Source organism: Elgaria multicarinata, chromosome 20 (assembly GCF_023053635.1).
Source record: "Elgaria multicarinata webbii isolate HBS135686 ecotype San Diego chromosome 20, rElgMul1.1.pri, whole genome shotgun sequence".
Lineage (NCBI taxonomy): Eukaryota > Metazoa > Chordata > Lepidosauria > Squamata > Anguidae > Elgaria > Elgaria multicarinata.
The window spans coordinates 1,874,163-1,890,316 of NC_086190.1; the positions used below are offsets into that span (position 1 = coordinate 1,874,163).

Sequence of the window (16,154 nt, forward strand, 5' to 3'; positions counted from 1 at the left end):
TAATGGAATTGTCTTAATGTGGGTTGAGGGTTTTAATGGAATGTTATTGTAAAGCGCCTCGATGCCACAAATGGTGAGGCAGCGCTATAAAAATGCTTTAAATAGATAAATAATAGCCAGGAGGTTCCCGAACTGGCCCAACCCCTTAGTCTCTACCTCCTCTTGTAACTTAGCTTAAGTACATGTGACTGAAATACACATTTTCTTTCTTTCCCCCTCACATTTGCCTCCCGTTCCTCTAGCTTGTTTAATATTATTTATTGTTCTGCTTTGCCAAAACAAGTTGCATTACAAAATACAAAACCAACAACAGCAACACAGCATTATAGCAAGACAAAACATTTTAGGCTGTAAGCTACCCAGGACAGAGCCCTGCCCTCTTGTAGGTTGTACAGCACCGTGCACATTGCCGGAGCTATATAAATGATAATGTTTGCAGGCTGGCTATACAGGGGGCTGTTTTAAGGACTACTGGGATAATTATAAGTGCTTTTAATGCTTGAAATGTGCAACATCATCATCATCATTATCATTACTGATGTGCTAAATAGATGGTGTCTTGCATCATGTAAAAAAGAAAAAATCAAAACCCCAACAAAGCTCAGCTTCATTATGCTGCCCATTCTATAGAGCAGAGTAGTGTTGGAGTGCAGCTGATGGGTTCCCGTTTCTGGGCAGATTTTGAAGATGATAGCGGCTTAACTGCATTGATTGTGCTATAATTGGATTTCTTTTCTTCTCACAGGCCTCTCAGGAAGAGCTGAAAGCCGCCTACCGTAGGTTGTGTATGTTGTACCATCCTGACAAGCACAGGGACCCGGAGCTCAAGAGGCAGGCTGAGCAGCTCTTTAACCTTCTCCACCAGGCTTATGAAGGTCAGTGGATGTTGTAGAATTCACAGGCGCGCTCTTCAGCAGCCTGTGTTCGGGCTTTTCGAGTGGGCACATCCTCAGAGCCCGGAAAGCTATTCTTTGTTGCGCTCCTTAAAGTTGCTTTTGCACGTTTCGTTTGAGAGAATCAGTAGTTGGACACTATTGTTGGTAGTGGGAAATGTGTGCGTTTGAGGTCATAGAATCATGGAGTTGGAAGGGCCCCCCAAGCCCAACCCACTGCTGTGTCTTGGATGAATACAAGGTGGAGCAGCTGACCATCTCATAATGCCAACGCGACCACCTTCTCTGCTAATAGCAGCCCAGACTAAAAAGCTGGGCAGATACGCAGTCTATCCTCCCTGCTAGGCTTTAGCTTAGCAAGGCCATGCCCTGTTCAAGCAGAAATGCTGCTAACTCGTTTGCAGTGGAGACAGCGGCCTTATCCCCCCTCCCCAACCCAGCAGCTCTGGGGCGTCAACAGGTAGCTTCAACGAGCTGCCACAATCCACAGGCAGGCTTCAGGGGGTTTCAGGCACATCTCAACACATGGTGGGAGGTGGGCTTTGGCAGAAGGAAGTACTTTGTATGTATTTCATTGTGTTTTTATTTGTGTTGTACCCCGCCTCGATCCACAGGGAGAGGCGGGTAACAAATAAATATTAGATGTTGATGATGGTGATGATTTAATCATGATGGTAGTAGTTTCTCTGCGTTGTGTGCAAGAAAGAATGTGTCCCAGGGAATCTGGCGGAATCCCATGAACGCAGGACAGCAGGGCAGGGAAGCTGCAACTTTCCACTGAGGTTTTACTGAATGTTCACATGTATGGATAGATATGTGCGCGTGGCTGATCGAACCTACACTGGTCCTTAACAAAATGGGGGGTGGGGGGTGGTTGTCATCATCACTGTCATCTTTATTTGTATCCCGCTTTTGCCCAATGCTGGGCCTCAAGTCAGCTTTACAAAATTAAAACGTATGCAGTTAAAAGCTATTTGTTCACTGAGGAAGATTATGAGCAACAATACAACCCGGTTTGCACATCACGACTACCCAGTTTTTTAAAAAACAGTTTTGTCATGACCAGTACTGAAAGAAGTGCAATGATTGCCAATTGTTTTCCAGACTCAATTAAAGGTGTTGGCTTAACCTTTAAAGCCCTTAGGGATTGACTATCTAAGGACCACCTGTCTTGATATGAATCTGCAAGTTTTGTTTAACCATCAGTATTTACAAAAGGAAGACTCGATCAGCATTCTAATCTCATAGCACTGGACTGGCAGATTAGTCCTACTAAGAGACAGAGAAAGATGGAGAGTTGTGGTTTGCCCCATAAAGAGTGTGGCTGGTGCTATGGAAACGGTGAGGCAGAGCTTGGAGGACTAGAATGACGGGAAGCTGCCTGATACTGAGACCGTTGGTCCATCTAGCCCAGTATTGTAGACACTGACTGGCAGCAGAGGCTCTCCAGGGTTTCAGGCAGGGTTCTTCCCCAGCCCTACCTGGAGATGTCTAGGGTTGAACCAGAGACCTTCTGCATGAATAGCAGGTGCTCTACCAAAACACATATAGAGGTGGAAGGAGGAACAGGTCACTAAGGAAGTGTAAAGGGCAGGTAGCCCGGAATTGCAGAGATGGTGTCGGGAAGGGCAAAGCTCAGAATAGGTTGAGGTTTATTTATTTATTTATTTATTTATTTATTTATTTATTTATTACATTTATATACTGCCCCATAGCCGAAGCTCTCTGGGTGGTTTACAAAAGTTAAAAACAGTGAACATTTAAAAAGTATACAAAATTTAAAACCATCAAAAATATAAAAGGAAAGGAAAGGAACCTCTCATGCAAGCACTGAGTCATTACTGACCCTTGGAGGGACGCCCGCTTTCGCTGACGTTTTCTTGGCAGGCCTTATAGCGGGGTGGTTTGCCGTTGCCTTCCCTGGCCGTTATTACCTTTCCCCAGCTAACTGGGTACTCATTTTACCGACCTCGGGAGGATGGAAGGCTGAGTCGACCCGAGCCGGCTGCCTGAAACCAGCTTCTGCTGGGATCGAACTCAGGCCGTGGGGAGAGTTTCAGCTGCAGAAACTGCTTAAAACAGTATCCATTTAATCAACAACAGTTCTGGGGTCCGTTAAAAACAAACAAACTTAGAATATGTTGTTAATTGCTGTTAAATGCCTGGGAGAAGAGAAAAGTCTTGACCTGGCGCCGAAAAGTTAACAATGTTGGCGCCCGGCGAGCCTCATCGGGGAGATCATTCCATAATTGGGGGGCCACCACTGAAAAGGCCCTCTCCCTTGTTGCCATCCTCCGAGCTTCCCTGAGGTTGGCAAGGTGTACTAAGCATAACCCAAAGGGCTTCTTCAGATATGTTCAAAGAGAATGAGGTCAAAAGTTGTCAAGATGCTGACAATTGACAAAGAAAGGTGGAACGGCTCGACTTTTATTTTGGCTCAGTCTTCTCTCAAAAGAGGAGTTGTGGCCCATCTGACAGATGTGCAAAGAGCTGAAGGAGTCGGAGTGCAGCTTGAGAATAACAGAGACATGGCCAGGGAATATCTAAGCACTTTACATGAGTTCAGATCCCCAGGTCTGGATGAATTGCATCCTAGGATGTTGAAGGAGCTAGCAGATGGACGCTCTTATTTATTATCTTTGAGAAATCCTGGAGAACAGATGAAGTACCAGAAGGCTGGAGCAGGGCAGATGTTGTCTCTTCAAAAAGGGAAGATCTGGGGAATTATAGATTGGTCAGTCTGACATCAATACCTGAGAAGATTCTACAGCAAATTGCTCGATCCGTAGGCACCTTGACACTAATATTGGAAGCCAGCATGGGTTTGTCAAGAAGATGTCCTGCCAGATTAATCTTTTTCATATTTTGATTGGGTGGCTACTTTAGTAGATTGTGGAAATAATGTAGCTTGAAAGTGCCCCATGATATTCTGATTAGTAAGCTAGTTAATTGAAGACTGGATGACGCTACTACTGGGTGGAGAACCATGCTCAAAGGGTGCTCATCCATGGTTCCTGATCGAACTGGAGAGAGGCATCGAGCAGGGTTCCACAGGGCCTCATCCTGCGTCCTGCAATCTTCAAAGTTTTTATGAATGATTTGGACAAGGAGGTGCAGGGAGTGCTTATCTAATTTGCCGATGGCACAGAATTGGATGGGATTGCTAACGCCTTGGAAGACAGAAACGGCATTCAAAAATGATCTTGATAGGTCAGAAAACCTGGCAGGAAATAACAGAATGGAATTTAACAGGGACAAGCTCAAAGGTCTTCATTTAGGAAAGAGGAATCAGGTGCACAGGTATAAGATGAGAGATACCTGGATTGACAATAGTAGCTTTGGCTATTGGATGGTATAGAAATCAAAAACATGAATAATTAAATAAAATAAATAGGTGTGAAAAGGGTCTTGCTGTTGAACACAAACTGAATATCCGTCCGCAGCATGATATTGCTGCAAAAAAACCAAATGTAACGTTAGGTTGCATCAATAATAGCAGAATTTCTACATCACAGGAAGTGATAGCTCCACTTTGCTCTGGTCAGACCTCACTTCAAATACTCTGTTGAATTCTAGACAGAACACTTTGAGAAGGTTTTAGATACATTGGAATGAGTTTAGAGAAGGGTAACAATTACGATCAGGGGACTAGAAATTAAGTTTTATGAGGAAAAACTGAAGAAAGTGGGTATATTAGCCTTGAGAAGAAAAGACTGAAGGGGCTCAAGTACCTAGAGGGTTGTTGCACCGAAGAGGGCCGCAGCCTGTTCTCCATCATCCAAGACCGTGGGCTTAAGTTATAGGAAGGCAGATTTCAGTTGAGCATCAGGAAAAGCTTCCTAACTGTCAGAGCAGTCAGACAATGGAACCAGCTATCTACGGAGGTGTTCAAACAGAGACAGGACAGCCACCAGTCAGGGATGTTTTAAACTGGATTCCAGCACTGAGGTGTTGGGGGGTGGGGTTGGACTCAATGGCCTAAATGGGCCCTTCCAACTCCATGTTTCTGAATCAGTAGTACCAGTGGGACTCCTGGGGACAAGATTGATTTAAAGCTGGCTGACTACGCATGATAAAAGCCATGCTTCCAAGAGGCCATTAGGTATGCAGACGCGCACCGCGCTCAGAACCTGCCGACCTTTCTTGAGGTGAACACCCCTCAGGATTGGTCCCTGTTTCTCACCAGGGCTAGAGATTTGCTAGTTTACAGGTATGCTTGTAAGTTGCCTGACGAGGGTGGCGATTTGGTTGGTCATCAGGAATTCCTAAGCTTTGCCTACCTCAGGAGGGCAACTCCTTTGCTTAAGTTACACTAGTGGACATGCAGGTCAGTGCGCTTCAGTTACAATAAAGGCAGGTAGCCATGCAAACCAATGCCGGCTTCCTCTTGCTCCTAGCTGCCCTGAGGCCTTTGCCCATGCCATCTTTCCTACAGCAAAAGTCCTATTAGACAATTATTATTATTATTATTATTATTATTATTATTATTATTATTATTTATATAGCACCATCAATGTACATGGTGCTGTACAGAGTAAAAAGCCAGTGCAAATACAAATCACACGTGCACAAAAGATTACCATGGCTGAGCTTCTGAGCACAACACTCTTCGTTTCCTCTTCCTTTACCCTGAACACACTCTTCCCCAACCTGGTGGAAGCTACAGCCGTGCTGGCTGGCTGGAAATGATGGAAGTTGAAAATCCGACACATCTCAAGGGCACTGAGGTTGAGGAAAGCTATCTTTTTTGTTGTTTTGTTTTTGTTTTGTTGTTGTTGTTGTTGTTGTTGTTGTTATTATTATTATTATTTTATTAGTTACATTACATTAAAATAAAACAACAGTGCACCCATCACTGGGACCAATTACACTTTCATCCCTTTTCCCAAAATTGTAATATTTCTTGTACAGGTAACAAATTCCAAAAACGGTTTCCATATAATCTCAAATTCATTATAATTGCACCTTCCTTTTACTATTTTAATATTACATGTTAATTTATCATTGATAGCTATATCCCATACTTCTTTATACCATTCCTCAATCTGATATTCACTTTGTATCTTCCATTTCCTAGCTATTATTAATCTTGCTGCTAATAAGTTCGTAATCAAATCCTTAATAGGTTGTATGCAGTTCACCCCATCATATATTGACAACAGTGCTACGCTTGGGGATAACTCTAAACTTATTCCAGTTATCTCTTTTATCTCTTTATACACCGATTGCCAGAATTTTTGTACATGTTCACATGCCCACCACATATGAACATAAGTGCCAACCTCCTGACATCCTCTCCAACATAATATTGAATATTTCTTCTCGATTTGATTTAGTTTAACTGGTGTTAGGTACCACCGCCATACCAATTTATAAAAATTTTCTTTTATCCTTACTGATAAGGTTTTCAAATTCCGTGCTTTCCATATCTTATCCCAACTCTGGTTACTTATTTGAAATTTAATATCATTTTCCCATACCAATTTATAACCATCTTCCTGATCCTCTCTTGCCATCAATATTCTATATATTTCACTCGTTATTCCCTTTGTAATCAAATTCCCTTCTTTCTCTTGTCTTTGTACTATCATTTTTTCAAAACTCGTATACTCTCTAGGTTGTTTATTTTCTTTTATCCATTTCTTTACCCATTGTTCTAACTGCATATAGTTAAACCATGACATCTTTTCCCCCATCAATATTTCTTTTATTTGATCTAACTCCTCTATTTTAACCACCCTTTGAGGAAAGCTATCTTAAGACCTTGGCTGCTTGGCAGATTCCTTAGAGGCTGGCGGGGAGGGGGCAGTTCGTGTCCCTCCAGACGTTGGCCTACAACTCCCACAATCCCTCACCATTGGCTATGCTGGCTAGGACTGGTGAGAGTTGTAGGCCAAAACATCTTGAAGGACACAAGTTGCCCGCCTCTGCCCTAGGACCTTCACCTTGCCAGCCTCATGGTTTTCTCATGATCAGTCCAGAACTTTACATGCTTACTATGTCTAATGTCAGCTCCCAATCTCAACCCCCTTTCTGGGGTGCTGGAGCAGTTCTTAAAGTCACAAGCTGCATTTTTTAAAAAAGCAGCTGGAAGAACAGAGCCAAAGAGAGGTACATTTTTATCACCCTCTGCTCCTGCTCCTTTGGTGAGGATAAAAAGTGTAAGTCCGTTACACACCTCCATGTCTCGGCACCTGCTAGATATCATGGAATTTGGTGTCCTCTCATTAGCCAGTGCACCGACAGCAGGCATCTGATGAAATGGGCTTTAGCCCCAAAACGGACAGCTCACATCCCTTCTCCTTTGAAGTGTCATAGTATTCAGTTTTGTGTTTGCTGTAACAGGCGGGCACCGTTCTCTCTGTCGAACTTGTTGTAAACAGTCGTCTGAACCTGCTTGGACTGTCCTCCAAGCCGTTTGCAAATGTTTCTCCACGGAGCCCTTGGTTAGCGAGGTGCGTGTGCTGTTTCCGCTGGGCAGGCAACACAGCCGAGCTGTGGGTTGGGGCTAGAGGCCTCCCAGATTACCCAGATCAGAGCTCGGCTGAGAAACAAGACCCCGCCGGCCCCGTTCCCGGCTACGTGAAATGGCTGCAGCAGTCTCTTTCCTGCCTCATCTAGATTCATGTTGTGAATCCCAGACCCCTCACTGAGCTGTCTTGGCATGAGGTGCAGGGCTGACGTAGCACCAGTTTTTTTTTAACTCAGCACCGAATAGACAGAAGTTCATGATCTGGAAAAGGAAATTAAAAAAAAAATCCAACTGTGTCAGCATTGCAATAGTCATCCGAAGCAGTCATAAGTGTAAGCGTTTCTCATCAGGCTGTTTTTGCTTCCCGTGAAGGATTACAGTCGAGATGAGAATTTCTTCCACCACAGAAAGTGTGGGTTATAATTCATTTGAGATGGTGTTTTCTAAGCGCCGTATGCAATTCTCCTATAATTAGACTTGACTAAGTATCACGGAAGATGTTTCTCTCCGAGATAAAGACTTTTCCCAATCTCCTCTAAAAGCATATCTCTTATCTCGGTTTGTGTGTGGGGAGGGAGTTGCCATTTGGAAACTCTAGAGCAGCCTTCCTCAACCTGGGGCGCTCCAGATGTGTTGGACTACAACTCCCAGAATGCCCCAGCCAGCTGCTGGGGCATTCTGGGAGATGCAGTCCAACACATCTGGAGCGCCCCAGGTTGAGGAAGGCTGCTCTAGAGGATGTTGGGTGATGGTTCCACATAGTCTCGATAATGTGATCTCACCAGATTTTCGCTCCACGATCATAGGCAGTTGGGATGTATGTGTTTCCACTCCGGCTTTCGTTGAAACCATTGCCCTTTTGATTATATTCCGTTATCTGCGTTTGGTTGGATGAATCTTGCATGCATCTGAATTATTGATAGTTTGCAGCATTTTTGGAGATTTGGGGAGAAGTAACTGAAACTTAAGTGAATTAGGAGCTGGCCGGATTATTTTTTTCCCTCCTCTTGTAGCAAAACTGCAGCACCAGCAGATTTTGTCACCCAGCAATTTTGGCCCAGAGGGAAGCTAAAGCGAAATGGTGAATAAATGATTTCTTATTAAATCCCAGAGATTAGCTAAAGAAATTTGGCTCTGGCATTTTCTGAATGGTCAGCATTTCTTTCCTCCCATTAGGCTGGGACGTGGGCGGAATCGTTTACAGCGTTCTTAATTAGGCCTACGGATGCATGGGAACAATCTCTGAAAGCAGGGGGGGAGGGTAGCAGAGATCTTGAAATGGGTTGTGTTTTCAGAAGGGGGGGGGTCTGTCCTCAGCGTTCACATCCCAAGAGCTGTGCTTTGAAATATCAGCTCTAGAAATGACAATCCCCTGTGAACAGACTCCCCAAAGATATTGTGGGGATACAGTTAAAAATGTAAATCTGGGTTTGCAAACAGGTGTATCATACGCACACACTTGGCAGTGAGCCTTGATTGGCGGTGCAGCATTTTTGAACGCGTGCTTGGTGGCCTGGTTTTTTCCTTCTAAAAATATAGTTGGAGGGCGCAGGTGAGTTTGCTTGTGTGTGTGTGTGCATGTGAATGCTTCTGTTTGAACTATGCCTGGAACGCCACAAGGTCTAAACATGTTCTGGTTTTAATTTTCAGTGCTCAGCGACCCACAGACAAGAGCCATCTATGACATCTATGGGAAAAGAGGCCTTGATATGGAAGGTTGGGAGGTAAGAGGATACGGACGGAAAGGGCAGTGGGTCATAGGGTCAGGTGACCCTCCCGGCTGCTTTCAATTTATTTATTTATTTATTTATTTATTTATTTATTTTATTACATTTATATACCGCCCCCCCCAGCCGAAGCTCTCTGGGCGGTTTACAACAATTAAAAATAGTAGACATTAAAAGTATACATTTTAAAAAAATAAAAAAATAAAAACAGTATTTCAATGGCGTTATCCAGGTTATATGTGACAAACTGACAGGTGGACCTGAGCGACACCCCCCCCTCACCATATGCCACCAAAAATGAGCCAATGCTCTCCCCTCCTGTTGTCTCCCACCCCCACCCCCCAGTAATTTTACTGCCCTCCAACCTGGACATCAAAAAGACCCAACTTCAGCTGAGAAATAGCCTTTACATCACCGCACAACACGTGCATTTCTCTAGTGTAGCCATGCCACAGAAGGAAAAGAAACCTGTCAACTCTCTCAGATGTTCCTCCCCTTTGCCACGTCGAATGCTTTGAAGTCCTGCTTATTTTAAACTTCCTTGGTGTACAGTAACTCTGGCAGCCTAAGAGCTCCCCAACAGAGTGCTGCGTTGCCACACAAGGCCACAGCTTAGGGTAGGCTTCCTTGCAGACAGACAGACATGCTTCCTCTTGGGAGTCGACGTGCACAACGGAAAGAATCGTTCGACTGTACTACTTCAGACTGGGAGCTGGGATTGAACATTTGGTGTGTGTTTTTTTTAAAAAAATAGTAACCCGAGAAGGGTTGAAGCAGGCTATGGTTATTCAGTAGTGAGGGAAGGCACTCTGCACGTGCTCATACAGCGCCTCCTTTATTTTTACTTCTCAACTTGGGAGAATGGGCTACGGCACTGAGAACAGGTTCCATGGCCAAGCTGCCTAGCCATGCCTGCCTGCTGAGCATCTGGACTGGAATGTATGTGAACTGCCCAGGGTGGACTTCTGACTCCAAGCCCTGCAACAGAGCCACCTTTTAGCAGTTTTCACGTCGTCTGCATCACCCTATAAGAACCCAACTCGTTCCTTCTACTCCAAGCCACGTCACCTTCTGCAAACACTTGTAAATGTCCAGCTAGCATTTATCTTAGTGTGGGTTGTTTTTCCCCTTTGGGAGGACGGTATCATGTAAAGGAGGAGGATCCGGATGGCCTGACTGTCACGTCCGGTTGAGGGGGGAAAGCCTTGCTGTCCTCTTCTGCCCCAGCGCCATTCTTTTCTGTGTATCCTGAGCTCAGCTGCAGAGTGCTGTGGATAAGGACCGTCCAACCATCTCTGCAGTGAGGCCAGAGAGAGTGGATCCTTCCCTCCCGCCCCGCCCCCCCCACGTACCTTGGCAAGGTGACCATTTGTGTCCTTTGCAAAGTGCAAAGAGGAAACTTCAAAACCCCAGAGGGGAAAAATGGTCCACATGCCGCAGCTTATCAAGTGTATCGCAGGGGACAAATGTTTCTTTGAAAAAATAATTTTAATAAATTGGATTTGTGATTAAAAGGCGGAGTGGACTGGCCATGTCCTCATATATCAGGGTTGTTCCCTAGGAGGAGGAGGTGGTGAGGATAAAGATAAAGGCACATGACAAGACCTTCTTCACTGAAATATTAAAAACTGCCCTTACTGTGAGGTATACAAAGTGCCTCCCCAGGTATTCACTCACAGATGTATTGTGGCCAGCCGGTGCTCCATAGAGAAATGAGACCATTACTTATCCTGTGAAGCCAGGACTAACCAGCGGAGTTCGTTTTATGGAGCTGCCATCAAGGAACATTCCATGTTCCTGCGGCTGCTGGATGAATTGTTTAATATAGATCTTGTCCCACTTCAGTAATAGCTTTCACTCTGGGGAGGCAGTGGTATTACTTTTAAAACAGCTACCAGTATTTTAAGTAGTCTTGAACTCAACTTGCCCGTTGATGGTTTCCTGTTCAACATTGGCGTGGCAGCTGGTAGAAGGTGTGTGCAGAAGAAGGGGTCTTCCTACAGCAGCTTCAAGGCCGGCTGAGGGGTGGGTGGCGTTTCCTTTTCATCTGTTCTGTGGGGGAATTCTCTAGCAAGCTATTCCTCTGAGGCCCTGCATTTGAGCTGGTACCTACTGTTATTAATAAACTTCCTAAAATTGCTGTACAAAAGGTAAAAAATTAACCGGTCCAGTCTGCAGTCTTACATTCTTAAAGACCAGAGAGAAAAAGGAAGGAAGATCCATCAAGATGACCAGATGGGCCTTAAAGTAGCGTTTGAGTGTAATAACCGAGGAAGACAGTAGGATGTTGGCTGGAAGGGTGTTCCAGTGTCAGAAAGCTCTAACACTCACTGTTAGAGCAGTACGACAATGGAACGCATGACCTAGGGAGATTGTGGGCTTTCCCACATCTAGGAAATAGAAACCAAATGCACAGTTACAAGATGGGGGATACATGGCTCAGCAATACTACAAACGAGAAGGATCTTGGAATTGTTGTAGATCACAAGCTGAATCTGAGCCAACAGTGCGACATGGCTGCAAGAAAGGCAAATGCTATTTTGGGCTGCATTAATAGAAGTATAGCTTCCAAATCACGTGAGGTACTGGTTCCTCTCTATTCGGCCCTGGTTAGGCCTCATCTAGAGTATTGCATCCAGTTATGGGCTCCACAATTCAAGAAGGACGCAGACAAGCTGGAGCATGTTCAGAGGAGGGCAACCAGGATGATCTGGAAACAAAGCCCTATGAAGAGAGACTGAAAGAACTGGGCGTGTTTAGCCTGGAGAAGAGAAGATTGAGGGGAGACATGATAGCACTCTTCAAATACTTAAAAGGTTGTCACAAAGAGGAGGGCCAGGATCTCTTCTCCATCCTCCCAGAGTGCAGGACATGGAATAATGGGTTCAAGTTACAGGAAGCCAGATTCTGTCTGGACATCAGGAAAAACTTCCTGACTGTTAGAGCAGTACAACAATGGAACCAGTTACTTAGGGAGGTTGTGGGCTCTCCCACACTGGAGGCATTCAAGAGGCAGCTGGACAGCCATCTGTCAGGTATGCTTTAAGGTGGATTCCTGCATTGAGCAGGGGGTTGGGCTCGATGGCCTTTTTGGCCCCTTCCAACTCTACTATTCTATGATTCGCATGAGTGGCCTTCAAGAGGCCACTGGACAGCCTTCTGTCAGGGTGGATTCCTAAGGTGGATTCCTGCAGTAAGCAGGGGGTTGGACTCGATGGCCTTAGAGGCCCCTTCCCACTCTACTATTATATGATTCTATAAAAGCTGGAAGGGGTGAAGGAAAATAGAGAGGGGTATTTTAGATTGATCAAGAAGATTGGTATGTGTAGGGTGGAGGTTCCAAAGAGGAGGCTATAGAGAAAGAGAAGGTCGATCTAGAGGAACAAGGCCGCAGAGACATTGGGAAAAAGGTAAAAAAAGCTAAATGTGTTGGAGAGAAGAGGAAGGAGGCCAGTGACGCAAACAGAGCAAAGGAGTGATACTGTCCAGATACTGAGTAGCAAACATCCAACCAGCAGCTGTATTTAAGACTGAGTGAAGAGGTTTTGGAAGCAGGAAGACCAATAAGAAGAATGTTGCCATTATAAATGTGGGAAATAATAAAAAGAATTAACTGGGAGCACTACAAGAGCCCGGCTGGATCAGACCAATGGCCTGTCAAGTCCAGCACCATGTTCCTCGCAGTGCTCAGCCAAATGCTCGTGGTAAACCCTCAAGCCAGACACTAGTGCAGCAGCACCCTCTCGCCAACGTTCACACAGTGGCCATCTGCTGCCTTCAGAAAGCGGCTGAGTCCATCACTAATCTTTGATGTGACCTCCTCAGCCCGCAGGTCTCAAATAATAATCCCTCAGACCAGAGATGGAGCTGCTTTGACTTCCATGTCACACTGTTGCCAGGAGCTGAGATTTGTCTAGCCGGGTGGAGAAATAATCGGGTGCCTTCTGTAAACATTATTGCCTGGATTGAGCAGATGTCTGTTTTAGTATGGCTGCCATCACGCCTTTATTTCTTCCCTTGGAGAGTTCCCCTGGCCCAAGAAGCAAGACGCCCGTCCAAATGTGTGCACGTTCTGCAAGACTTGATCTTTGGGGACAGGGCATCCACCCAGAATATTAGCATTTTGGCTAATTCAGACATGCAGCTGGGATGGAATTGTGCCACTACCCAGTAGAAAATTTTCAGAAGCCAATGGGCTATACCACCAGTGCCCAGGTGCACTGACAGACTCATCTGTGATGTAGTCGGATGCAGCAAGGTCAAAAGAGAGAGGTCCTCTACCGAGACATCTCACTCCCAGTCTCTAGGGCTGTTTCTTGTGCACTGTTCCCAGGGCTGCGTATTACACAGGTAGGTTCTACATTGTGGGAGAGAATGTTTAGCAGCAGTTGTGTCAACAACCCATCCATGGTGAGACCAGGGCTTCAACAAAAGCTCTAGCCATGACAACTGGGAACTCCCCAAGAATATTCAGGAATCACTTGGATCCCATAGAGGTGGACCATCTTAATGGAATTACTTCTCCCGATCTTCATCTCATCAGGAAGTGACCATGACAATGGGGTCAAAGAATTGCATGTATATCAACCTGAAATCCATTTGGGGTGGGTGGGGAGATGAAGATGTGGTTTTGAACATTTTGAACATTTTAAAATAAATAATGGAGGACCCCCTCCCAATTCCAGATCACCATGCCCTGATCACTTGAAAATACCAGATCTGCAGTCTGTGTCCCCATGGTTGTCATGGTAGTGTCTTGAAGTAACCTCATGGTTGTCATGGCAGCCATGAAGTCCTGAGCTGGTCCTCCCCAACACAGCCCTAGCATGAATTGTCCTGGGAGCTTCCTTCACCTGAGGCCACCTCCACCAACTCAGGCACGTAGATTGATGGGCAGTGGGGTTGTTGATACACAACAGAATCCCTAATCTGTCTGTCAAGCCAATCACAAGGTACATGCACATAGTGAAAACCAGGACTTGATTTGACAGGTCTTCAAAGAGGGAGATGGAATCCCTATAAATGACAGCGACTTCCCTCCCCACCACCCGACAAACCCAGGTGGACAATGCTCCTCCAATCTGATCATCTCCTCCACCCAGGTCTCTGGGACACATACCAGGCCAGTTGGCTCATCCACAATTAAATCATGGCTGATAGATATCTTGTTATGAACCGGACCGGCATTAAGCAGCAGCATTGAGCAGAGGGGTTGGACTCGATGGCCTTATAGGCCCCTTCCAACTCTACTATTCTATGATTCTATGACCACTAAACTGGAGGCCTGGTTGATGGGAGAAAAACCTGTTGGATGGGCACAGGATCTAGCTTTGAGGCACTGCACAGCAACAAGCGTAATAATAAATAATAGAGTCAGAGGATTTAGGTGCAGAAAATCCAGTTTGTGACTACGCTTGGCTTATGGAGCTCTTTGCTCCTGGGCAAGTCTCTCATAGCCTGACTTGTTGGGAGGCTTCGATGCTGCCATTGGAGAAAGGGCTGGATACAAACATTTAGCAAATAAGTACAAACAGAGGGCCTCCAAGAAATCACCAGTAAAAAACACCAGTGTGAACGGGAAAGACAGACTGGGCTCTTCCTGGCACATTAGGATGCCAGCAGGCCGGCGTTCTTAACCTTGCAGTTAGTCCTGTCGGATGTGTTTGGAATGTGTAACTTGCTTTATAATCTGATGACTAGAATTCGAGTGAATTGAGACCCTTGGAGCCGTTTTTGCTTCCTTCTGCCACAAGGAATGTCAGAGATAAAGTAATTTAAAGTCTTTAATTCAGGCTTGGAGAGGTTAAGCGGTTTGGATTCGGCACAACAAATCTCACCTTTTCTGGCCTTGCCAGACCTTGCTGATTTAATCCCCGCCTTTCCATCAAGTCGTTTTAGAGTTTGGTGTGTGTGTGTGTGTGTGTGTGAGAGAGAGAGAGAGATTTCTTTCCCAAACTCATGCCTTTAAATTTCTACTGCAACCTGTTTGCAGTCTTGGTGAACTCTGCAGTTCAATCATCAGGGATCTCTGCAGCCAAAGTCCCAGTACTGGGGAAAAGGCAGGATATAAATAATAATAATAATAATAATAATAATAATGATGATGATGATGGAGGAAATGTTTCCACTCCGGGGAAAGCTATATTTCTCATTTCCTTGAAACTTAGCATCTTCCTTGGGAACGGCAACTCTTTCCCCATGTTCCTCGGCCGCTGTGGGCACCCGTTGCATTTGGAGTTACTCTTTAGTGGTAACTAAGTATGAGCCCAGAAGTCCCCGGTTCATATATTAGCTTTTCCACCAACTCACTTGCTCTTGTAGGCAAGTGCCCCTCCTTGCGCCCACCTCAGGCCCACATTTGCAATATGGAGACAGTAATACTGGCCTACCGTGCAGGGTTCTAAGGAGTGCTAATATAATGTAAGTGAAATGCTCTAAAAAGCACTAAGGATTGTTATCACAGGTGCAAACATCCAGGTGCTAGCGGAATTGGTGCAGGAAGAGAAGGGAAACCCCGTGAGGGAGTGAAAAAACAAGGCCTATGATTTCATTGAGCAAACGACTGTAAAAACCTTGTTGAATAAGCCCTGAGGAAGGACGGTTTTTGTCCGAAACGCGTAGGCACTTTCATTAAACCCTTTTTTAGACAAATAATATTTTGCAAAGATTATCCTTGGTTCTGCCCCTGCCTTCGGCTAGCAGAATTGGCCCTGGCTTTGTTCTGTGTTGGTTCTCTATTTTTAATTGTTTATATCCCAGCTTCCTTCCAAGCTAGAACTCAAGGCAGCATAGAGACATGAAGGCTTGGGGGGGGGGGGGGGGGGCTGGAATGGAGAAATTAAGGAGGAAACATTTCTCCCCCCCATTTTCCTAAAATTCCGGGGGGGGGGAGAATGGAAAAAGCCATCCCCCCCCAATTTATTCCTGGAGTTTTGTGTTGAGGCCATCACATCTCTTAGGCCGCATTCTTGGGGGTGTGGGGAAGGTGTTACCCCAGCCTTCCTCAACCTGGGGCGCTCCAGATGTGTTGGACTACAACACATCTGGAGCGCCCCAGGTTGA

The 16,154-nt window shown here is 45.4% G+C and overlaps 1 protein-coding gene across 1 annotated transcript in view; it reads left to right on the top strand.

Annotated features, from left to right (window-relative positions):
* Positions 1-16,154, top strand: part of DNAJC11 (DnaJ heat shock protein family (Hsp40) member C11) — a 68,841-nt gene that overhangs the window by 14,846 nt on the left and 37,841 nt on the right. The window contains exons 2-3 of the mRNA XM_063145495.1: positions 746-875; positions 9,016-9,089. Of these exons, the coding sequence (XP_063001565.1) occupies positions 746-875; positions 9,016-9,089 (204 nt within the window). The remainder of the gene's footprint in view (positions 1-745; positions 876-9,015; positions 9,090-16,154) is intronic.